The following is a 25,444-nucleotide window of genomic DNA, read 5'->3' on the forward strand; positions in this document are numbered from 1 at the left end:
TCCTTATCAACACAGTTGGCCTAAATATTTCCTAACGATAACACAATTTAAATATACTTAATCCTCAATCAGATTAAGGACATCTTGGTCATTCTAGAAAATCGCGTCTAACGCTTGTAAAAAAACAAACAAATGAATGTCTGTGTCGCCGCCATGCTCTCAAATACCATGCCCCTCTCGCACTCTTATGAATGGTCACTGCTATCTGGATTCCTTTGGACGTCCCTACCCTAAACCATAACCTAACACTACACTTAAACCTTTTACATTTTTACTTGATTGAGGTAGAGACATCCCAAGGATTCTGAATAACATGGACCCTCTGGGAAATCCTATGAACTTGTCTATTCCACTGAAAGTCACAGAAACAACTACTATTAGTTGCTTGAAGTAGGCTACTGGGAACTGGTAACAACACAGTCTGTGATTGGCTAACAATGTTTAGATCTGTATACAGCGAGATAAGATACCATCCCATGAGGTGTTGAGGGAAAGCCAGATTGCCTATAGATTAGACATCATCTTTTTTTTCTTTAACCTTTATTTAACTATGCAAGTCAGTTAAGAACAAATTCTTATTTACAATGATGCCTACACCGGCCAAACCCGGATGACGCTGGGCCAATTGTGCCCCACCCTATTGGACTCCCAATCACAGCCGGTTGTGATATAGCCTGGATTCAAACCAGGGTGTCTGTAGTGACGCCTCTAGCACTGAGATGCAGTGCTTCAGACCGCTGCGCCACTCAGGAGCCTTTTTTAGGTTGTGGTTATGATAACAGGAAATACGCATAGCTCAATGTGGCTACATCAGAACGTTGGCTTTCACGGGAAACACTGTATGTTTCTAAAATGTATGGTTGAGATTTAATTAATATAAATATGCACCTTATGACTTGTTAGACATGTTAGTTTCACGTTCAAGGGTAGGAGACAGCATCATTTTATTAACACGCAGGCGTCCCTCAGACGTTAGCAAGGCATTGGTATCACTTCATGTCATTCAGACGTTCAATGATAGGCAACAGCCACATGGTGGTACTGTTGCCTAGGCTGAATTCTGGCCTGGATCACTCCCCATAGGTGTGTGTAATGCGATAACACTGCAGCAGGCGGCATAAGTCCACTATTGGCTGAGTCACTTGAGTGAGAGGAGCAGTGGCGACGTGTCATTCAGCTCTGCCCCACCTGTTTTGAGCCCCACATTTTTAGCTAAAAAGTTTGTCATGTTATTTTGGCATTAATATGTGTCACATATTAGTTTGCAAAACAATGTAAAAATAAATAATTGATTTAATAAGGCCGCATACAAACATGGTCTATTTTTTGCTTTCTTGAGTAAGGCTGCTCCAAAATGCAAGGGTTTCAGCCTAGCTCAGTGCTTTCTGTGATGGTGAGGGAGCCAGCGGAAAATACAGAGCGTAGGGGTTGGTAATGTTCTCTAGTTGCGCCGTGATTGGCTTTGTGTTCTGTCACTCATGGGGACACTACATCACCACCAAATCTAATGGTAGAGCAAAAAAATTAAAGCCCCTTGTTTGCTGCCATATAGTTACATTAGAAATTCCCATCCAAGAAGGCTCAAGGTCACTGGCCACAGATACAGTTATGTCAAATCACGTTATATGTACAGTAGCTTTGATTGGACTGATCATGTCAACATCATACTTTCAAAATCTTAGCTAGAAGTCATCATCATGAATCAAATCAACAATCTACTGGCAAATCCTTTTTAATCCTTGTCATATGAAGAAAAATAATGAAGAGAAATTATAGATAAAACGTGTGGACATAAACATTACACAACAAGTTGGAAATCGCAAATTCAACAATGAGTGGTTTGGAAGGAATCAGTGGCTTACTGCAAGCATTGCAAAGCAATCACTAGGAATAATTAGGGAAATCTGACTTCAGTTAGTTCAAGACAACTGGGAACTCAGGAAAAAACTAGCTCCGACTGGGAACATATGTTTTGAACGGTCATCCAACTCGGAATTGTAAGTTGGGAACTCAGGCCTCTTTCTAGAGCTACGACATGAAGATCACTGACGTCATCATGATTCGGACCTTTTTTTCAGAGTTCCCAGTTGTCTTGAAAGCACCTTAAATCCAAAGAATGCCAGACTTTGATGACAAAGTCTGATGACATCTTCCTGTTCAAGTGAGCACAACACAACAAGGTGAGTCCAAAAATGTATTGTATGCTGCTGCATAAATTATGTAATATGCCAGGGAGATAAAAATACTGTAGCTAAGAAAGTAATACTAAGTGTATGTTATGTAGTAAGCTTTTAGTAGCCCATGTGCATCAGCCTAATAATTTGGTCTATTTTCCCCTCTTAATTTCGCTTACTGTTCTGACTTGCTGGTGCACATGTAGCCTATAACCTGTTTTAGAGAAATGTAATCATTGAATATTGTATGAGCTTTCATTGTCTGCTTATACAGTATGCCCCCTTTATTTATCCTACAGTTCTGACTTGGTGCACAGGGAGAATACTGTAAGAACGGCACATGTTCTGAATTCTGTCTCTGTACATTTAAAAAGTGCTGAACAAAATAGCTATATTGACTATGTCCGTCCTAGCTTGCTCATTAATGTCTTAATTGAAATTACGGATTGCCTCTTATCCGCTTGTCGTCCCCTTATGCCATAGTTTGTACATCTCAATTGTCAGTAGAAACCACATTTGTTTAAGCAAGTCAGCCATATCAGCTATGTTTTTTTTAAAGGCAGTAAATTAAGTTGAACTAACTGTTTCGCTGTCAGACAAGGCTCCACTGATAGCCAGGTGTAGCAGTGGTAAGGTGTTGGGACTGCTGTTAGGCCCTAACAGTTTGTGGGCAAGGTTTGTCACTGTTATAGTTCATGTATTATTTAGTGTTGTGTTGTGTAGTGGCTTTGCTGGCATGCATCCCAAACATTTTTGGGGGTTTGCCCCACTAAGATTTACATGCTAAAATCGCCACTCAGAGGAGACAGAGTAGCAAGTGCACATGTTGTGATAACATTTTGTCAGTTGTAGGTTTGCTATTTGTCATTATGGAGACAACTATTTTATTTTCCAAACCTTTTTCCATAAAGCATATTAGCATGCTAGAAGTAGCCTATTCATTTATATGCCATTTTAGGCTACTATGCCACTTGTGTAGCCTTCTTGGAGCTGGCAAACTGATTTAATAAATCGTGTATAGTTTCAGTTAATTGTTGTTATAGCCTTGTGTTATTATGAAATTATTAATGGCCATGTTTAGTTAATTAAATTGGAAGTTAACAAAGCACTATCGCAATTGCCGATCATTTGTTAGAACACATTAGATTGATGGTAACAATCAGTCAGATTAGGCAACAAGTTTAAAAAAATACACTGGCTGTTGTTGACAAGAATATTAAGTTCATATAGCCAACACATTATTAATATTTAATTCAGTGATGGAAATTATGACCCCATCCTCAGTAGCCTAGTTCAGCAGGCTATTGGAAACATAAGCACTTCTTGAAATCTCCTTGCTATTCATGTTGAATAAATAAGTCTGTCAATTTGAACTAATCAAGCTGCTAAATTGTTCAGTTTACATCTTGCCTACATCTTGCCTAGGCTAATGTAAACTATCTGAAATTAGATGTAGGCCAATCAGGGGCTATAGGCTGCCTCCATCTACTGTGAGGGAAAAACGTATTTGATCCCCTGTTGATTTTGTACGTTTGCCCACTGATAAAGAAAGGATCAGTCTATAATTTTAATGGTAGGTTTATTTGAACAGTGAGAGACAGAATAACAACAAAAATATCCAGAAAAACGCATGTAAAAAATGTTATAAATGTATTTGCATTTTAATAAGGGAAATAAGTATTTGACCCCCTCTCAATCAGAAAGATTTCTGGCTCCCAGGTGTCTTTTATACAGGTAATGAGCTGAGATTGGGAGCACACTCTTAAAGTGAATGCTCCTAACCGCAGCTTGTTACCTGTAAAAAAAGACACCTGTCCACAGAAGCAATCAATCAATCAGATTTCAAACTCTCCACCATGGCCAAGACCAAAGAGCTCCCCAAGGATGTCAGGGACAAGATTGTAGACCTACACAAGGCTGGAATGGGCTACAAGACCATCGCCAAGCAGCTTGGTGAGAAGGTGACAACAGTTGATGCGATTATTCGCAAATGGAAGAAACACAAAAGAACTGTCAATCTCCCTCGGCCTGGGGCTCCATGCAAGATCTCACCTCGTGGAGTTGCAATGATCATGAGAACGGTAAGGAATCAGCCCAGAACGACACGGGGGGATCTTGTCAATGATCTCAACGCAGCTGGGACCATAGTCACCAAGAAAACAATTGGTAACACACTACGCTGTGAAGGACTGAAATCCTGCAGTGCCCGCAAGGTCCCCCTGCTCAAGAAAGCACATATACATGCCCGTCTGAAGTTTGCCAATGAACATCTGAATGATTCAGAGGACAACTGGTGAAAGTGTTGTGGTCAGATGAGACCAAAATGGAGCTCTTTGGCATCAACTCAACTCGCCGTGTTTGGAGGAGGAGGAATGCTGCCTATGACCCCAAGAACACCATCCCCACCGTCAAACATGGAGGTGGAAACATTATGCTTTGGGGGTGTTTTTCTGCTAAGGGGACAGGGCAACTTCACCACATCAAAGGGACAATGGACGGGGCCATGTACCGTCAAATCTTGTGTGAGAACCTCCTTCCCTCAGCCAGGGCATTGAAAATGGGTCGTGGATGGGTATTCCAGCATGACAATGACCCAAAACACACGGCCAAGGCAACAAAGGAGTGGCTCAAGAAGAAGCACATTAAGGTCCTGGAGTGGCCTAGCCAGTCTCCAGACCTTAATCCTATAGAGAATCTGTGGAGGGAGCTGAAGGTTTGAGTTGCCAAACATCAGCCTCGAAACCTTAATGACTTGGAGAAGATCTGCAAAGAGGAGTGGGACAAAATCCCTCCTGAGATGTGTGCAAACCTGGTGGCCAACTACAAGAAATGTCTGACCTCTGTGATTGCCAACAAGGGTTTTGCCACCAACTACTAAGTCATGTTTTCCAGAGGGGTCAAATACTTAGTTCCCTCATTAAAATGCAAATACATTTCTAACGTTTTTGACATGCGTTTTTCTGGATTTTTTTGTTGTTATTCTGTCTCTCACTGTTCAAATAAACCTACCATTAAAATTATAGACTGATCATTTCTTTGTCAGTGGGCAAACGTACAAAATCCGCAGGGGATCAAATACTTTCCCCCCTCACTGTAGCTAAGGAAACCATGGCAAAGTCGAATTACAATCATAAACCCAGATTTTAATCTGTAGCCTATGCCTATTGAAATAAGTCAATCTCTCGCAAATGGGCCATTAAAACTGTTTGTAGTCTTAACATCTGGCACATAAAAAGTCACAATTGCCAGAAAATAGCCCAACATTCGTTTTTTTAAGTTCATCCAAGTGTTTCTTGCTCAGAGATTTCGAGACCCTCTCCAACTTTTATCACTCAAACTCTCCTGTCAGATGTATCTATCAAAAGGGATTTCTTTACAATTATAAACTAGGTGGTACAAGCCCTGAATGTTGATTGGCTGAAAGCCGTGGTATATCAGACGTTTGTGGTATATCAGACTGCATAGCATGGGTATGACAAAACGTTTATTGTTACTGTTCTAATTATGTTGGTAACCAGTTTATAATAGCAATAAGGTACCACAAGGGTTTTTGGTATTTGACAAAATACCATGGCTAATGGCTGTATCCCTTTGCCTCATGCTTAAGAACAGCCATTAGCTGTGGTATATTGGCTATATACCATACCCCCTTGTGCCATATTGCTTAATCATAGCAGTCACGCGAGTTAAATCGACATCAATTGATGGAAAATTATCTGACGAGTTTAATAATTGTGAATTATCTTTTATCTTGAGACATATTCAAATTCCTTTATAATCATAGCTCTAATTATTATTTTGATGAAAACCGAATTATGATTCTAGCGTTGTTCCAAGTTATGTTGATATTCCTTCTTAATTGGCTCGATAACGTTATGGGAAATGGTTTATTGTATAAATGTGGCAAATCAGCACTTGCTGTGTAAAAAAAATTGTTGGGCTAGTATTCAACCTTTTGAGTGGGTTATTTGTATGATCATTCGGCTAGAAATCTAAACTGGACCTGGCAACCCTGGATATCGACCTCATTACGTTCGTCCACGATTGCGCATTGGTAATTTACCGCTGATGCAAGAAGTGTCGGCGAGTTAAAGTGAGACCGATCGGGGGATAAAAAAACTTCCTAGATCGTTCTTGTTCTTTCCGCAAACATGTCAGGAGACGAAGTAAGCTATCACTTTTTATCATGGTGTATATACTATCATCAGTATTGGTCGGGTAGAAAAAGATAAGCCAGTAACGTTAACGTTAGTGGCGATCGTTGTTGAATGACTTTGGCCTCAGCCTACAGTACAAGCCTTTCCCACCAGTATATCAGACAGCAGACCACTCACACACGTTGAGCGCTTGGCTAGTGGGCTAACTAACTAATAAAAAAAATGTGTGACCAAATGTCAGCTATGCTAGGTAGCTAGCTGCAAGTCTATTCCTGTAGTTATTAAGCTTTATTTAGAATTGGGAAACTTATGTTAGCTGTGTGTGTATGTCAATGTTTGTACACATTGTACCAGAACTAGTCTTAGACTGGAAATATAGTGTAATGTATCAACAAACAGCTATTTTTCTTCAATCACACTGGGTCTAAGCTAATCATCATGATCTAATTCTCCCATCAGATGATATTCGACCCCAACATGACCAAGAAGAAGAAGAAGAAAAAGAAGCCTTTCATGCTGGAAGAAGAAGGTGGAGATGGAGTGGCAGAGGACACACAGCAGGTAGAGGCCAAGGAGGTGGAGCCTGATGGTGGGGAGGACAGAGAGTTCGATCTGGACGAGGACGAGGGAAGGAAGAAAGGTAAGAAGGCTCACACCTGACAATGATCTCAAAAGGTCTTTCCTCGAATTCTTTGGTCCTCTCCTTCCATCCTTCACTCACTTCCTACTCAGAATGTCAGATGGAAGTGAGGAGAGGAAACAAGGAAAAGAGGAAATGTAATGTCCCAGTAGTGACTTTCTGCTCTTCTAGACCACTAATCTGTCATGACTGGAACGGAAGAGTAACGCAGTAAGACCAATATCAGAAGTGTTTGTTCAAATCTTTAGAGCAATCCGACGATCTTGATGACCTGAACTTTTTCAACCAGAAGAAAAAGAAGAAGAAGCCCAAGAAAGTGTTTGATAATGACATTGAGGAGGGGATAAAGGTATGATATATACTGTGCATTCGGAAAGTATTCAGACCCCATCCTTTTTTTCCACATTTTGTTTACATTACAGCCTTAGTATAAAATTGATTGTCTTTTTTTCCCTCCTCAATCTACAAACAATACCCCATAATGACAAAGCGAAAATAGGTTTTAAGAAATGTTTGAATATGTATAAAATAAAATAGAAATACCTTATTTACATAAGTATTCAGACCCTTTGCTATGAGACTCGATATTGAGCTTAGGTGCATCCTGTTTCCATTGATCATCCTTGAGATGTTTCTATAACTTGGAGTCAACCTGTGGTAAATTCAATTGATTGGACATGATTTGGAAAGGTACACACCTGTCTATATAAGGTCCCACAGTGCATGTCAGAGCAAAAACCAAGCCATGAGGTCAAAGGAATTGTCCGTAGAGCTGCGAGAAAGGATTGTGTCAAGGCACAGATCTGGGTAATGGTACCAAAACATTTCTGCAACATTGAAGGTCCCCAAGAACACAGTGGCCTCCATCATTCTTAAATGGAAAAAGTTTGGAACAACCAAGACTCTTCCTAGAGCTGGCCGCCCGGCCAAACTGAGCAATCGGGGGAGAAGGGCCTTGGTCAGGGAGGTGACCAAGAACCCGATGGTCACTCTGACAGAGCTCCAGAGTTCCTCTGTGGAGATGGGAGAACCTTCCAGAAGAACAACCATCTCTGCAGCACTCTACCAATCAGGCCTTTATGGTAGAGTGGCCAGACGGAAGCCACTCCTCAGTAAAAGTCACATGACAGCCCGCATGGAGTTTGCCAAAAGGACCTAAAGGATTCAGACCATGAGAAAGAAGATTTTCTGGTCTGATGAAACCAAGATTGAACTCTTTGGCCTGAATGCCAACCGTCACGTCTGGAGGAAACTCGGCACCATCCCTACGGTGAAGCATGGTGGTGGCAGCATCATGCTGTGGGAATGTTTTTCTGCGGCAGGGACTGGGAGACTAGTCAGGATTGTGGGAAAGATGAACGGAGCAAAGTACAGAGAGATCCTTGATGAAAACCTGCTCCAGAGCGCACAGGACCTCAGACTGAGGCGAAGGTTCACCTTCCAACAAGAAAACAACCCTAAGCACACAGCCAAGACAACGCAGGAGTGGCTTTAGGACAAGTCTCTAAATGTCCTTGAGTGGCACAGCCAGAGCCCGGACATGAACCCATTGAACATCTCTGTAGAGACCTGAAAGTAGCTGTGCAGCGACGCTCCCCATCCAACCTGACAGAGCTTGAGAGGATCTGCAGAGAAGAATGGGAGAAACTCCCCACATACAGGTGCACCAAGCTTGTAGCGTCATACGAGCCTGTAATCGCTACCAAAGGTGCTTCAACAAAGTACTGAGTAAAGGGTCTGAATACTTATGTAAATGTGATATTATTATTTATATTTTTATACATTCCCCAAAAAATCTAAAAAACATTTTTATTTTTCATTATGGAGTATTGTGTGTAGATTGATGAGGGGGAAAAAACAATTTAATCAATTTTAGAATAAGGCTGTAACATAACAAAATGTGGAAAAAGTCAAGGGGTCTGAATACTTTCCAAATGCACTCTCATTTACGCTGTGTGTGTACCTGGAGTGGAGCCATATCTATGGGAGCCATATTGATATTGAAGTTAACTGCCTTGTGTTTATTTCCAAGGCTTTGTTACGCCGCATTTCTTTCTAAATCTCTATTTTGAGCTGAGTTTTGTCTAGGGTTGCACATTTTGGGGAATATTCAGAGGTGGAAACTTTCCGTGGGAGTATATGGGAATTAACAGGAATATATAGGAATTAACAGAAATATATGCAAATTAATATTAATACCATTTAAATGTAGATGTTTTTTGCATTGGATATATTTACCATATCATATGGAGACAGAAACATAAACATTTAAACTTGTCGTAAGTAGAAATAATTGCAAATTATTAAATCCTTCCAATAGAAATAAAAAAAACAATTTAGTTACAAATTTAACTTTAATTAAATGAGTTGACTCTTCACATGGGATGATTTCACTGAACAACAAAAGAAAGGGAATATTGAATGCTCCCCAATGATCCATCGCATCTCCAAAAACGTTTTCAACATACATCTGTAAAATGATAGTCTAGAAACTAAAGATTTGATTGTCTTCTCCCTGGACCTCCTCAATGTCCACCTCTTGAACATCAGACTCTGAGGCCTCATCTTCACTGTCACTTTCCAACCTTGTTGAGGATGGCTCGTTGTCAGGCTCAAAAAGCCTCAAATTTGTCCGGGTGGCCACCAATTTTTCAACCCTTGTATTGGTCAGCCTGTTGCGTGCTTTGGTGTGTGTTCACAAACAAGGACCAGTTGCGCTCTGAGGCGGCCGATGGTGGGATTTGGAGGATGATGAAGGCAACAGGGTAAAGCGCCTCAGATCCACAATGTCCCTTCTACCAGGTGGCTGATGAGATACAGTGGCTTGCGAAAGTATTCATCCCCCTTGTCATTTTTTCTATTTTGTTGCCTTACAACCTAGACTTAAAATATATTTTTTGGGGGGTTTGTATCATTTGATTTACACAACATGCCTACCACTTTGAAGATGCAAAATATTTTTTCTTGTGAAACAAACAAGAAATAAGACCAAAAAAAATGGAAACTTGAGCATGCATATTCACCCCCTCCAAAGTCAATATTTTGTAGAGCCACCTTTTGCAGAAATTACAGCTGCAAGTCTCTTGGGGTATGTTTCTATAAACTTGGCACATCTAGCCACTGAGATTTTTGCCCATTCTTCAAGGCAAAACTGCTCCAGCTCCTTCAAGTTGGATGGCTTCCGCTGGTGTATAGCAATATTTAAGTCATACCACAGATTCTCAATTGAATTGAGGTCTGGGCTTTGACTAGGCCATTCCAAGACATTGAAATGTTTCCCCTTAAACCACTCGAGTGTTGCTTTAGCAGTATGCTTAGGGTCATTGTCCTACTGGAAGGTGAACCTCCATCCCAGTCTCAAATCTCTGGAAGACAAACAGGTTTCCCTCAAGAATTTCCCTGTATTTAGCGCCATCCATCATTCCTTCAATTCTGACCAGTTTCCCAGTCCCTGCCGATGAAAAACATCCCCACAGCATGATGCTGCCACCATCATGCTTCACTGTGGGGATGGTGTTCTCGGGGTGATGTGAGGTGTTGGGTTTGCGCCAGACAGAGCGTTTTCCTTGATAGACAAAAAGCTACATTTTGGTCTCATCTGACCAGAGTACCTTCTTCCATATGTTTGGGGAGTCTCCCACATGCCTTTTGGTGAACACCAAACGTGTTTGCTTATTTTTTTCTTTAAGCAATGGCTTTTTTCTGGCCACTCTTCCGTCAAGCCCAGCTCTGTGGAGTGTATAGCTTAGATTGGTCCTATGGACATATACTCCAATCTCCGCAGTGGAGCTTTGCAGCTCCTTCAGGGTTATCTTTGGTCGCTTTGTTGCCTCTCTGATTAATGCCGTCCTTGCCTGGTCCGTGAGTTTTGGTGGGCGGCCCTCTCTTGGCAGGTTTGTTGTGGTGCCATATTCTTTCCATTTTTTTAATAATGGATTTAATGTTGCTCCGTGGGATGTTCAAAGTTCATCCCTGATCTGTACTTCTCCACAGCTTTGTCCCTGACCTGTTTGGAGAGCTCCTTGGGCTTCATGGTGCCGCTTGCTTAGTGGGGTTGCAGACTCTGGGGCCTTTCAGAAGAGGTGTATATATATACTGAGATCATGTGACACTTAGATTGCACACAGGTGGACTTTATTTAACTAATTATGTGACTTCTGAAGGTAATTGGTTGCACCAGATCTTATTTAGGGGCTTCATAGCAAAGGGGGTGAATACATATGCACGTACCGGTTTGAGGTTTTTTATTTTTGAGAAGTTATTTTTTTCATTTCACTTCACCAATTTGGACTATTTTGTGTATGTCCATTACATGAAATCCAAATAAAAATCTATTTAAATTACAGGTTGTAATGGGGAAAACACCAAGGGGGAGGAATACTTTTGCAAGGCACTGTATGTTGGCACGACTGCCATATTGCATCTCTATCCCGATGCCATTGTTTGGAGTATACTTCGCCAGACTGCCAAGAACATTACTCTCATCCAGGCTAAGGTGGCGAGACATGGTAGTGATGACACCATAGGCCTTGTTGATCTCTACACCAGACAGGATGCTCTTGCCAGCATACTTGGAGTCCAACATGTACGCTGTGGCGTGTATGGGCTTGAAGCAGAAGTATTCACGCTTTTTTATGTATTTCAGAACTGCAGTTTCCTTTGCTTGGAGCAACAGTGAAGGGCAGTACAGATTTCTTATCTTACATCTGCAAGCAGAGTCTGAACATCAGACAGGATGGCATCGTCTCCCTCAATCCGTGCAATGGCTACTGCTATAGGTTTCAGGAGTTTCAGGCTACTTACCACTCTCTCCCAAAATACATCATCCAGGAGGATCCTCTTGATGGGGCTGTCCATATCGGCAGACTGTGATATGGCCATTTCTTGGAGAGACTCTTTCACCTCCAGGAGACTGTCAAACATGATGACAACACCACCCCAACGGGTGTTGCTGGGCAGCTTCAATGTGGTGCTCTTATTCTTCTCACTTTGCTTGGTGAGGTAGATTGTTGCTATAACTCGACAACCCTTCATATACCTAACCATTTCCTTGGCTCTCTTGTAGAGGGTATCCATTGTTTTCAGTGCCATGATGTCCTTGAGGAGCAGATCCAATGCAAGAGCAGCACAGCCAATGGGTGTGATGTGAGGGGAGGACTCCTCCACTTTAGACCAAGCAGCCTTCATGTTCGCAGCATTGTCTGTCACCAGTGCAAATACCTTCTGTAGTCCAAGGTCATTGATGACTGCCTTCAGCTCATCTGCAATGTAGAGACCGGTGTGTCTGTTGTCCCTTGTGTCTGTGCTCTTGTAGAATACTGGTTGAGGGGTGGAGATGATGTAGTTAATTATTCCTTGCACACGAACATTCGACCACCCATCAGAGATGATTGCAATACAGTCTGCTTTCTCTATGATTTGCTTGACCTTCACTTGAACTCTGTTGAACTCTGCATCCAGCAAATTAGTTGATAAAGCATGTCTGGGTGGAGGGGTGTATGCTGGGCGAAGAACATTCAGAAATCTCTTCCAATACACATTGCCTGTGAGCATCAGAGTTGAACCAGTTGCATGCACAGCTCGAGCAAGACATTCATCAGCATTTCTCTGACTATGTTCCTCCATTGAGTCAAAAAAAACTTCTGATACCAGGAGGACCATGTGCTGTTGCTATCGATAAGGTGTCTGATTCATCATTTACACCTCGAATAGAAGTAGAGGGACTTTTGTCAGAGGTTTCTTGTTGTGAGCGCTGAGGGAACTTTATGCACTTGGCCAGATGATTCTGTATCTTTGTTGCATTCTTCACATATGATTTGGCACAGTATTTGTAAATGTACACAGCTTTTCCTTTTAAACTCAGGACCCTGTCTTTCATAGATAAATCGTAAAAATCCAAATAACTTAACAGATCTTCATTGTAAAGGGTTTAAACACTGGTTCCCATGCTTTTTCAATGAACCATAAACAATTGATGAACATGCACCTGTGGAACTGTTGTTAAGACACTAACAGCTTACAGACAGTAGGCAATTAAGGTCACAGTTATGAAAACTTAAGACACTAAAGAGGCCTTTCTACGGACTCTGAAAAACACCAAAAGAAACATGCCCAGGGTCCCTGCTCATCTGCGTGAACGTGCCTTAGGCATGCTGCAAGGAGGCATGAGGACTACAGATGTAGCCAGGGCAATAAATTGCAATGCCTGTACTGTGAGACACCTTAGACAGTGCTTCAGGGAGACAGGACGGACAGCTGATCGTCCTCGCAGTGGCAGACCATGTGTAACAACACCTGCACAGGACCAGTACATCCGAACATCACACCTGCGGGACAGGTACAGGATGGCAACAACAACTGCCTCGAGTTACACCAGGAACGCACAATCCCTCCATCAGTGCTCAAACTGTCCGCAATAGGCTGAGAGAGGCTGAACTGAGGGCTTGTAGGCCTGTTGTAAGGCAGGTCCTCACCAGACATCACCGGCAACAATGTTGCCTATGGGCACAGACCCACCGTCACTGGACCAGACAGGACTGGCAAAAAGTGCTCTTCACTGACAAGTCGCGGTTTTGTCTCACCAGGGGTGATGGTCGAATTCGCGTTTATCGTCGAAGGAATGAGCGTTACACCGAGGCCTGTACTCTGGAGAGGGATCGATTTGGAGGTGGAGGGTCCGTCATGGTCTGGGGGGTGTGTCACAGCATCATCGGACTGAGCTTGTTGTCATTACAGGCAATCTCAACGCTGTGCGTTACAGGGAAGACATCCTCCTCCCTCATGTGGTACCCTTCCTGCAGGCTCATCCTGACATGACCCTCCAGCATGACAATGCCACCAGCCATACTGCTCATTCTGTGCATGACTTCCTGCAAGACAGGAATGTCAGTGTTCTGCCGTGGCCAGCGAAAAGCCCAGGTCTCAATCCCATTGAGCACGACTGGGACTTGTTGGATCGGATGGTGAGGGCTAGGGCCATTCCCCCCCAGAAATGTCCGGGTAACATCTCACAGCAAGAACTGGCAAATCTGGTGCAGTCCATGAGGAGGAGATGCACTGCAGTACTTAATGTAGCTGGTGGCCACATCAGATACTGACTGTTACTTTTGATTTTGACCCCCCCCCCCCCCTTTGTTCAGGGACACATTATTCAATTTCTGTTAGCCACATGTCTGTGGAAATTGTTCAGTTTATGTCTCAGTTGTTGAATATTGTTATGTTCATACAAATATTTACACATGTTAAGTTTGCTGAAAATAAACGCAGTTGACAGTGAGAGGAGATTTCTTTTTTTGCCAAGTTTACATTAGCTGCAGTGAAATGTCTCCACACATCAGATAGTGCCCGTGGCATTTTCCTGTGAAGATTTTTTTTAAATATATACAATTCCATGTACAGATAAATAGTTAAGTAGTTAGATTAAAAAACTCCTTTGTAAGATAAATGTTTTAAAATGAAACATGTATGGAAACAGGTGAATTAACACTCCTCAGTTAGCAGGCTAAAACCCACATGGTAGAAAAAACTAACTAGCAGAAATTGTTAACAAGTTAGAAATGATTTAAACACACTTTGCTGTAGGCTACTATTTACTAGTTAACAAAAAATTATGTATGTCATAAAAAATATATTCACCCCACCCAGTATTGTAATCAAAACTTACCAGAAAGCATGTAGTCCTTGGCTCAGACAGTGTAGTAGTGTGGGCTCAGTAGCATCTCATTAGTGTGCAAGATCTTGAGAATCAGCTGCACATGTGATGGAAGAATGCACTGTGCATGCAGAGGGTTGCAATTCCATTGAATTGGGGATAGTTTAACCAAAATATGCCACAAGACCTAGAATTGCCTTATGTGTATCCCACAAAAAAAGGTTCACTGTTATCAGCTAACTTTTTGATGAATTTAAGCAAAATTCCTGGGCTTAACTACCCTTGGAAAATTTCCGGGAAAATGCTGGAAATTTACCTGAAAGTTTCCGACCCTTTGCAACCCTAGTCTTGTCACATCTAATTAAGTTTTGCTGACAGGTTCTCCCAATCTATTAAAAACAGGAGCTGAAAATTGAAGGAGAGCAGAGCGAGGCAGCGGAAGAGGACGACCTGGATCTTCAGTTGCCAGCAAAGAAAAAAAAGTCCAAAAAGGTTGACTTCCAGGAGGAAGGAGAGATACTTGAGAAGGATGATGGTATGGGATGGCATTTGACCTTGTAGTAATTATTCACTTAAGTGACTGACATTGTCTTGAGCGTTGTTGAGATTCTTGGGTAATGAAATGCGCTATACAAATTAAGTGTATTATTAATATTATTATTATTGAATGCTCATATCTGTCTTATACTTTCCTTTCAATGAGTGTAATTGTATCAGTTAAAACATGACCATGTGGTCTTTTTGCTTGAGCTCTCGAGGACGATGAGGGGAAAAACAATGATGGCATCTCATTCAGCTCCCAGTGTGGTCCGGCGTGGTTAGGGACAGACAGAGACTACACATATGACGAGGTAGGCCTACTTACTTCAATTCAGTTCAGATTATTTTAAATAATATTGCAAAGGGCATTTGGTTATATTGATTCAAGGCATGCCACAGTCTCAGGCTGTTGGTGCCTTCAATTCTAGTTGCGGCAGTTTGAGAGAGTCTGATGATCATATTGTGATGTCCTCCTCAGCTGCTGAACCGTGTCTTCAACATCATGCGGGAGAAGAACCCTGACATGGTGGCCGGAGAGAAGAGAAAGTTTGTTATGAAGCCCCCTCAGGTGGTCCGAGTGGGCACCAAGAAGACCTCGTTTGTCAACTTCACTGATATCTGTAAACTGTGAGTCAAACATGTCTACTTCACACATTTTACAGCCTTTAGGGACTTGAGTTTCTATATCCTACAGGAGAGCTACAGCATATGATGATTGAAGTGTGGTAGTGTTTCTTAGTTACGGTAGTGTTGCTTAGTAGTATATTTGACTGTGCATTTAACTGTCATTTATTCTCTGTAGGTTGCATCGTCAGCCAAAACATCTTCTGGCATTTTTGTTGGCTGAGCTGGGGACAAGGTAAAGTGGCCTAGTATTATTGTTATTGCAGATTTTGCAGTAGAAATCTTAATATCCAGACATCTGTTATTAAGTCCTGTTTTTATGAATGACTATTACATTTATTTTCTTTGCAGTGGCTCCATAGATGGAAATAATCAGCTTGTGATCAAAGGAAGATTTCAACAGAAACAGATTGAAAATGTCTTGAGAAGATATATTAGTGAGTAGGAATATACAGGAATCCATATTATATTGGTGACCTAGAGCAAAATGTGTAAAGAATAGTTGTAGAGGCATATCATTTAGTTATCCTTCCCTTGTAGCTACTATAGACATATTTGCGTGCCTCATCTTGGCTTTGTGTTTGACTTGCAGAGGAATATGTGACGTGTCACACGTGTCGCTCCCCTGACACCATCCTACAAAAGGACACCCGTCTCTACTTCCTCCAGTGTGAGACCTGCCACTCACGCTGCTCCGTGGCCAGCATCAAGACTGGCTTCCAGGCTGTCACGGGCAAGAGGGCACAGCTCCGTGCCAAAGCTAACTAAGGCCAACCCAACCCTGGCTTCTCCCTCTCTGACCCGCCGGAGCTTTGGATGCCCTTGATAACTGGACTTTTGTTTGGAGTCTGAGAGGGTTTGTTGTTGTCGCTGCATTATGTGAGAGAGAAAAGCTACAAGCTCTGAGGCTCGAAGGTCTTGCAGGTCATAAGGAGCAGTGCGCAGATGCATAGGTTTCGCAGGCAAACCCCCAATTTTCTGTTTTCTCAGCTGTGGCAGATTCTTTCAGAGCTTCCCTATTCCCTCCAAGTGAGTCTTCTTCCCACATTTCTTCAATCGTATGTAGCCCACATATCGGATCATAAAGACAAAGCTGTTATGACAAAGTCATTGATATTGGCTTTCCTTTGGTTGAAGCATAGTGGTGTGTAAACAAACATTTTAAAGTTGCATTCCAAGAGCTAGGTTTCAGTATCGAAAAGTATGTACCCTTTTTGCACCCGAGCCATACTGTACGGGCCTGGTTACGCATCCACCATAGCTGCATTAACTGCTTGCTTCAAGCCAGTAGAGTTTCAGCAGGATATTGTGAAAAGGGTAATGGATAATCCGTTTTTCAGCTTGTATACCCTGCTCTACTGCTTTTACAGGCTTATCTGAGATCTGTATACTATCATAGCAGACTGTCAGTGGGTGGAAATAGCTGGCTGTCCTCTAGTAAGAGTACATTAATTACTTTCAAACTGAGACTACAGAATATGTGGGACAAACGACAATGACATCTATTTATTGTGTGCGTGCGTGTGTGTGCTTTTATGGCAATTACAAGATGTTAACTTTGACTTCCGTTCTTCTACACTTAGGAAACACATTCTTCTGCGTGGTCACCTGGTATTAAAGAAGGTTGTTGATTTCAAATAGCAAACAAGAAACGTACAAGTTATTCACATGGTATCAAAGATACTCCGGATTTGTTCAGAAAGCATATACAACGTCTCTTTCAAATTGTTTTCAACCTGATTTTTACGAAAATAAAATATTTAACATTCTCCCATCACTTGTTTTAAGACAGTATGTTTTCAGTTGCCTTATTGATTTTCTTGAATCGGTAACACCCAGAGAAATGTTTATAATGCAACTTATCATTGAAAGGGAGCAAAACTAGTTTTTATATGAAAACGGGTGGAATTAGAACAAATTAATTCTAGGTAGTCATAGGATTTAGATCAAAATACGTTTTACATGTAAACATGTTTTCATTGTGAGGTGTGATCATCTGAACAGCGCGACTGCAATGAAGACTACCTGGAACGCAACCTAAATTGCCGACGCATGTGCAGTGAATGCACTTCCTATTCCGCTCACCGCGCTGCGTTTTCTTCTTTAACCAAGCTTATTTTCAACGTTAAAAAAAAAAGGTAAACAAACTCGATATGTACACATTTGAAACTACTGCATTTCCCTGCGATAAAAGTAAGCTGTTTAGTATCACAGTGGCGGTTGATATGAGGCTTGGGTGCAGATGTATTGCTAGCTATGTGAACAACATGATGGTTTGTGAGCAACCTCCATTCATTTAGCTAGCCACTGAAGTCCAATAGCTAACTGTCCTCTTTCATTATTATCATTTATGTATACTATCACTAATGCATGTGAAGGTTAATCGAATAACTTCACATTATTGTAATGCTGTTTATTGTGTACCATTTCATATTAGTAACCGCGTGTTGGCTCAAGACAATCCGACGTCATGAGCTTGTTTGGGGCCAGCACTGGGTTTGGCGCAGGGGGATTCGGAGCGGCAACCACGGACACACACAACCCAATGAAGGTAACTAGCTAGAAAATAGCATTCCCTTTCAGTAACCTGCTTAATGATCAGTCTGACTATTAGAAATGATTCTGAGCGGTATAATTCAACTTGAATGATGTGTGATCTCATATAGGATGTGGAAGTAACCTCACCCCCAGATGACAGCATCAGTTGCTTGGCGTTTAGTCCCCCTGCCATGCCAGGGAACTTCTTGATAGGGGGGTCCTGGGCCAATGATGTGAGTCAAGTCATTAAGTTCCACTTGAAGTGTTCCCTTCAGACTTATGCCTTTTTGTTATGAGTCTAAAAACCATTATTTTTGTAACACGTGACTGTTTTCTTACATTTTTCCAGGTGAGGTGTTGGGAGGTACAGGACAATGGGCAGACAGTCCCCAAAGCCCAGCAGATGCACACGGGTCCAGTCCTTGATGTCTGCTGGAGCGAAGTAGGCCCCCTCACATATCACATATCTTTACGAACCATATAAGGTCTTTGAATGAAGCTTTACTTATTCGTTCCCTTGCTCTCTCAGGATGGAAGCAAGGTTTTCACTGCATCTTGTGATAAGACTGCCAAAATGTGGGATCTCAACAGCAACCAGGCAATACAGATCGCACAGGTAAATATTTCAGTCTATGAACACTGTTTTAAGTGTTATTTTTCAATTGGTAGCTTCATCACCTCTGTGCAACTGAGGGGAATTGCTTCCCTTGAAAACATAATGAAAAGTTATGTTGAACCTAGATCAGATTAGAAATGGTATTGGTTTGTGTTTCCTCTTAGCATGATGCTCCTATCAGAACAGTCCACTGGATCAAAGCCCCCAACTACAACTGCATCATGACAGGCAGCTGGGACAAAACTCTGAAGGTAAGAAAATGTATTGTGATTGGAAACAATCCTTGTTCCAAAATGACTATCTATTTTATATCATAGTTATTATGTAGTGATACAGGGCATACAATAAATAGAGCCAAACAGTCCTTTATCCCAGTGGCAGTAAGGCTCCTGAATGACAGTCTGCCCTACAGTTGACATTGATGTTGACGTTGTACTGATGTGTATATTGTGTACAGTTAAATCATTGTGAAACACCCATGAATTGCACTTTTTCTATTTTCATTGTATTTATTGTCTGTTTTTGTATTTATGCCCATTGTATGCTTGATGATATGTTTTAAAGTACACAGTGCCACAAACAAAATGTCCCTGTGGGGATAATAATGTAATTATCTTGCTCACCTGTGTTTGATTTGCTCTTGTAGTTCTGGGACACCCGTTCGCCCAACCCAATGATGTCCCTGCAGCTGCCGGAGAGGTGCTACTGTGCAGACGTGGTGAGGACCTGGTGCTAAAGCTCCAGTGATTTAATATTCTTTAAGTGGTTTTCTATAATAACTCTGAATAGCGAGGACCGACCAGTGATTTTGAATTGTGTTCAGCAGTTAAATGTTCAAAACATTTCAGATAAAAGTCTGCTGTGTCCTGGTTTTATAAGCCATGTGTTGTCTGCTGATTGGTGAGCTGACTGCTGTTGTTTCCAGGTGTATCCCATGGCAGTGGTAGCATCGGCAGAACGAGGTTTGATTGTATATCAGCTTGAGAACCAGCCGTCCGAGTTCAGGAGGATAGACTCACCACTCAAACACCAGGTGACTGGTTTCACATACCAGGTGACTTACAGGTCTCCCTAAAATAAGTCTTCCTGGATAAATAAAGGCTAAATAAAAAAAGACCAATACATTTACAGGACTGTCTACTACACACTTTTTCTGCCTCGCACATATTACACTCACCTTTTCGCAGTGCGCGGATTCCATTGATTATCAGTTATTATTGAGTAGTTAATGCCTGTGGTGTACACCCTAACACCACCTCTTCCGTCTCCCTGTATCAGCACCGCTGCATAGCCATCTTTAAGGACAAACAGAACAAGCCTGCTGGATTTGCTCTTGGGAGCATTGAAGGGCGGGTCGCCATTCACTACATCAACCCTCCTAACCCGTGAGTGCCACAAAGCGTGCTTTTCCTTACAAACTGTGAGAAAGACCTTAGCTATCACCCAGGGCACCGTACTCGCCACACTGTGTGTTTTTGTGTTGTAGAGCCAAGGATAACTTCACCTTCAAGTGCCACAGGTCGAATGGAACCAACACAGCCACACCACAGGACATATATGCTGTGAGTGCAGCTTGTGCTCTCTCCACCCTGCGTTCATATTAGTTTGGCTACAGTCAGTAGGAATCGAAAGATGTTGGGGTGTTTTTTAAAGCAAAAAGCTTGCTGTTTCTGATCAAACAGGTGAATGCCATCTCCTTCCACCCTGTCCACGGTACACTGGCGACTGTTGGGTCTGACGGTCGCTTTAGCTTCTGGGATAAAGACGCCCGCACCAAGCTGAAGACCTCGGAGCAGCTGGACCAGCCAATCACAGCTTGCTCGTTCAACAACAACGGCAACATCTTTGCCTACGCCTCTAGCTATGACTGGTCAAAGGTAACATTGTCTCGTACCTCATGTTATGATTGGTTGATTTTTTTTATTTTTTTTAAGACTCATTCTATTCCTTTAAAATGGCCAGGCAATATTTTGAATAAGTTCAATTGATACATTTTGTGTTAAACCTCAGGGGCATGAGTACTACAACCCTCAGAAAAAGAACTACATCTTCCTGCGTAATGCTACAGAGGAGCTGAAACCTCGGAATAAGAAATGGTGAGTCAGACTGCCTGTGATTTTCAACACATCAATCGCCTTTGGGCACCTCTATGGTGACCTTTACAAGACATTCTATGCTTAAGAAATCTAGAACCACATGTATATTGGCAGACAAGCAAAGACTTGAAAGCAGCAACAGACTTAATTACTTTTTGTATGTTTGTACATTTTCTCATGTCTCTAGATTTGTCCTGTCTCTCCTGTTGTTTGCAAAATGGAGGTTTGTCAAACGCACACGTCATGCCCGCACGACTCTGTTCCTATCCTGTGCCAACACCAATGGTGGAGCTGCTGCTTGCAAAAAGACCAATCACTGGAGGTCTTTCATCTACTTGGCATTGGCCTGGCTCTCTGTCCCAGCCACATGCATCCAAATAGGGGTTGGAGAGTGAGGAGATGATATTGTTTTGTAATATCTGATATTTTATTTTCTATTGTCAGTAGCTAGTTTTCCATTGAATTGGTGACAGATTTTTCATGTGAATATTCTTAAATCTGCTAAAACAAAATCTGAAAACAATATGTGCATTTTTCCACCGGAGATGTTTCCATCCAATTGATTTGTTGTGGGTAGAAGGCTGTGCTTGATGACATAGTGCACATACAAATAACTTTTGTGGTGAAATTCCCATGTACTAAATAAAAATTACAAATGAAATGGGTTTCCATCGCATTTTCAACTCTTGATGGTTTTGTCACAAAAATGTTTGTTTATATAGCGAATGTTGCCCTAGGCACGTGCGCTCTAGCTAACAGCTTGCAGATACAGTGTGGGTTTAGCCTACTACATGATAAGATTATTATGGTCAAAAGAGCAAGATTATTTGTATTTATCAAACGGCAGCCAAGCATAGACCATGTCACCAGAATAAGACCCTCAACATTTATTGGAAAGTAGCCGCCCTGTGAAGTTTATCATAACTTATTTCAACGCATGACTCCCAAGTTTACTTCGATATGATGGTTATTATATCAAACTTTGCGCATAAAGCATTTCCACCGCCATTACTCGCATACTTACGTTTACAAACAAAATATGCCACGTCTAGCATATTGTTTTGTCGACATTTTAAAAGTTTACCGACAAAGTTGCTGTTTCCATCAGGCCTGTCATTAAATGTTTTATCCAACGTACTTTACTCACATAAGGTTGGATGGAAACCTGGTAACTGATACCATGATTGCATGGTAATGTTTTTTTCTGCTCTGTTACATTGTTGTACAATTTAATGACATTGAAGAAGGAAATAAATTGGTAAATAAAGACAAGTTAAAATGTTCTTGTCCGACTGGTTTTTTGCAACACATTTTTTCATGCTCATCTATTTTGCACGTGCACATACCCAGTGCAATGGGGCACAATGTTTAGAACACTAAGCAAATAGGAATGCATAGATCCAGGGTTGGGTAGGTTACTTTTTAAATGTAATCTGTTGCCATTACTACTTACCTGTCCAAAATTGTCATCAGTAACGTAACTTGTGGATTACCCAAATTTAGTAACATAATTTGGTTGCTTTTAGATTACTTTCCCTTTAAGAGGTATTCGAAGAAGACAAAAATGTATGTTACCAATTGAACGACATCTATTGCAGGATAAATCAATGTTAAAGTTTACATAGCTGGCAATATATGGACGTTAAATTTTACTTTATGGGTAGGTTATGTAGGCTTCTAACCAATCATCTTCTACTACATAAAATAATACGATTAAGTTATAAATTATATCTTTACATTAAAAACCAAAGTCTATCAGAATTCCAGTCATTCCAATAAATGTTACACCCCTTGATCTTCAAGAATAGGACTTGGAAATATGAAAGTATAGATTAGACAAATTGTTTTACCTGAGCATAACCCAAAAATGAAGAATTTATGAGCCAGCCCTACTCTGTTGTTTATGATTTGTTGTCATGGACTGATTGGGCTCATTGATTCGAGTTGAAAAATAAATGTTGCGCTCATGGAATGGCATGCTTTGAGCACTACTGAAAATTGCTATTTACTAGTGAAAAATGAATGCCATATGCTGCATTTGCTATAGGCCTATTGTTTACCTTTTTGTTGGTGACACTTTGATATCTTGATAATATGCAGCTGTTTAAAGGGCAAATCCACAGATGAAACAGTAACAAAACGGGCGCCCCGCCTCTGTTTTGGTAAAAAGCTGAGGGATGGTTATGAGGCTATACAGTGTCGTTTACATTTACAATGTTTACAAACATTGGACAAAAACAAGCTTATATTTTGAGTTCTCATGGAGTGTGACAGTTGAACTAAGCTCATGAGGCATTTATAAGTTATATTATTTAAGAAACAATGGATACAGTGGTAAGAAAAAGTATGGGAACCCTTTGGAATTACCTGAATTTCTGCATAAATTTTGATAATAAAATTTGATCTGATCTTGATCTAAGTCACAACAATGGACAAACACAGTGTGCTTAAACTAATAACACACATTATTGTATCTTTCTTGTCTATATTGAATACATAATTTAAACATTCACAGTGTAGGTTGGAAAAGGTATGTGAACCCCTAGGCTAATGACTTCTCCAAAAGCTAATGGGAGTCAGGAGTCAGCTAACCTGGAGTCCAATCAATGAGATGAGATTGGAGGTGTTGCTTAGAGATGCCCTGCCCTATAAAAAACACTCACAAATTTTGAGTTTGCTATTCACAAGAAGCATTGCCTGATGTGAACCATGCCTCGAACAAAAGAGATCTCAGAAGACCTAAGATTAAGAATTGTTGACTTGCATAAAGGTGGAAAGTATCTCTAAAAGCTTTGATGTTCATCAGTCCATGGTAAGACAAATTGTCTATTAATGGAGAAATTTCAGCAATGTTGCTACTCTCCCTAGGAGTGGCCATCCTGCAAAAATGACTGCAAGAGCACAGCGCAGAATGCTGAATGAGGTTAAGAAGAATCCTAGAAAGAATGCTAACATCTGTTAACGAGTCTACGATACGTAAAACACTAAACAACAATGGTGTTCATGGGAGGACACCACGGAAGAACCCATTGCTGTCCAAGAAAAACATTGCTGCATGTCTGAAGTTCGCAAAAGAGCACCTGGATGTTCCACAGCGCTACTGGCAAAATATTCTATGGACAGATGAAACTACAGTTGAGTTGTTTGGAAGGAACCAACAACACTATGTGTGGAGAAAAAAAAAGGCACAGCACACCAACACCAAAACCTCATCCCAACTGTAAAGTACGGTGGAGGGAGAGTCATGGTTTGGGACTGCTTTGCTACCTCAGGGCCTTAACAGCTTGCTATCATAAACTTGGGAATTCATTTTTCTGTTGATCAAGACATTTTGCAGGAGAATGTAAGGCTGTCTGTGTATTGAAGCTCAACAGAAGTTGAGTGATGCAACAGGGCAACGACCCAAAACACCAACGTAAATCAACAACAGAATGGCTTCAACAGAAGTAAATACGCCTTCTGAAGTGGCCCAGTCAGAGTCCTGACCTCAAGCCGATTGAGATGCTGTGGCATGACCTCAAGAGCGGTTCACACCACACATCCCAAGAATATTGCTGAACTGAAACAGTTTTGTAAAGAGGAATGGTCCAAAATTCCTCCTGACCGTTGTGCAGGTCTGATCCACAACTACAGAAAACCTTGGTTGAGTTTATTGCTGCCAAAGGAGGGTCAATCAATTATTAAATCCAAGGGTTCACATACTTTTTCCAACCTACACTGTGAATGTTTATATGGTGTGTTCAATAAAGACAAACTATAATTGTTTGGGTGTTATTAGTTTAAGCAGACTGTGTTTGTCTAAGGGTTCACATATTTTTCTCGCCACTGTCTATATGTGATTAATGTATAAGTCCAAAAATGGATTTAGCAACTACAGCTTGCCCCTTTAAGTCTATCAAGAGTGTGCGAGTTTGAGCATGTGTCCATTAGGCCTATGGATAAAACATTTTTATCAATTATTAATTAGATTGAGCAACAAAAGACCCACTTTTATTCCACAGGCTGGGATCCGCACTATGCAGCTATGGCAAGAGCGCATTTTTCACCGGCTTTCCACTGGTTTCAAAAACAATGATTGATAGGCAGTTAACATTAATGAATTCATTGGGGTCAAATACACATTTAGATTTGTGAACATCCATCCGCAACAACCACAATCCGTAAAAATCAAATAGCTAAACGAGAGAGCAGCCGTGTGATTCACATCAATGCGCTTTGTAGATATCAATAATACGTGATATCCGTATAGCAGTAGACTACACCACTGCTGTCGTCCTGACCTCCAAGCGTTTATTCAAGTTGGATAATCTTTGGATGCCGACAGCAGTCGCACCATTGGAAGATATAGCTTGGACTGTAGCCAAACCTATTCCTGCTCTTTTCCCGTGATCCATCAAATACATTTGGT

At 41.3% G+C, this 25,444-nt stretch overlaps 2 protein-coding genes across 4 annotated transcripts; both read left to right on the plus strand.

Annotated features, from left to right (window-relative positions):
• The first annotated feature begins 6,189 nt into the window (after window positions 1-6,189).
• Window positions 6,190-17,563, plus strand: LOC115166210 (eukaryotic translation initiation factor 2 subunit 2). The gene is made up of 9 exons (XM_029720000.1): window positions 6,190-6,340; window positions 6,791-6,971; window positions 7,220-7,320; window positions 15,025-15,157; window positions 15,373-15,473; window positions 15,641-15,789; window positions 15,965-16,021; window positions 16,138-16,223; window positions 16,379-17,563. The coding sequence occupies exons 1-9, from the start codon at window positions 6,326-6,328 to the stop codon at window positions 16,552-16,554; spliced, it is 999 nt and encodes a 332-aa protein (XP_029575860.1). The 5' UTR covers window positions 6,190-6,325; the 3' UTR covers window positions 16,555-17,563.
• A 213-nt stretch (window positions 17,564-17,776) lies between these two features.
• Window positions 17,777-21,701, plus strand: LOC115166208 (mRNA export factor). 3 transcript variants are annotated; one of them, XM_029719998.1, is made up of 13 exons: window positions 17,793-17,923; window positions 18,222-18,337; window positions 18,453-18,557; window positions 18,674-18,766; window positions 18,854-18,940; window positions 19,105-19,191; window positions 19,587-19,658; window positions 19,866-19,994; window positions 20,219-20,325; window positions 20,427-20,502; window positions 20,623-20,817; window positions 20,951-21,036; window positions 21,224-21,701. In XM_029719998.1, coding segments are annotated over exons 2-13 (1,119 nt in total). In that variant the 5' UTR covers window positions 17,793-17,923; window positions 18,222-18,256; the 3' UTR covers window positions 21,225-21,701. The 3 variants fall into 3 exon arrangements, with proteins under 3 accessions (XP_029575859.1, XP_029575858.1, XP_029575857.1); XM_029719997.1 differs by having other exon boundaries at window positions 17,793-17,920; XM_029719999.1 differs by lacking the exon at window positions 21,224-21,701 and having other exon boundaries at window positions 17,777-17,924; window positions 18,224-18,337; window positions 19,866-19,973; window positions 20,951-21,040.
• Window positions 21,702-25,444: the final 3,743 nt, after the last annotated feature.

Source organism: Salmo trutta, chromosome 28, assembly GCF_901001165.1.
Source record: "Salmo trutta chromosome 28, fSalTru1.1, whole genome shotgun sequence".
Lineage (NCBI taxonomy): Eukaryota > Metazoa > Chordata > Actinopteri > Salmoniformes > Salmonidae > Salmo > Salmo trutta.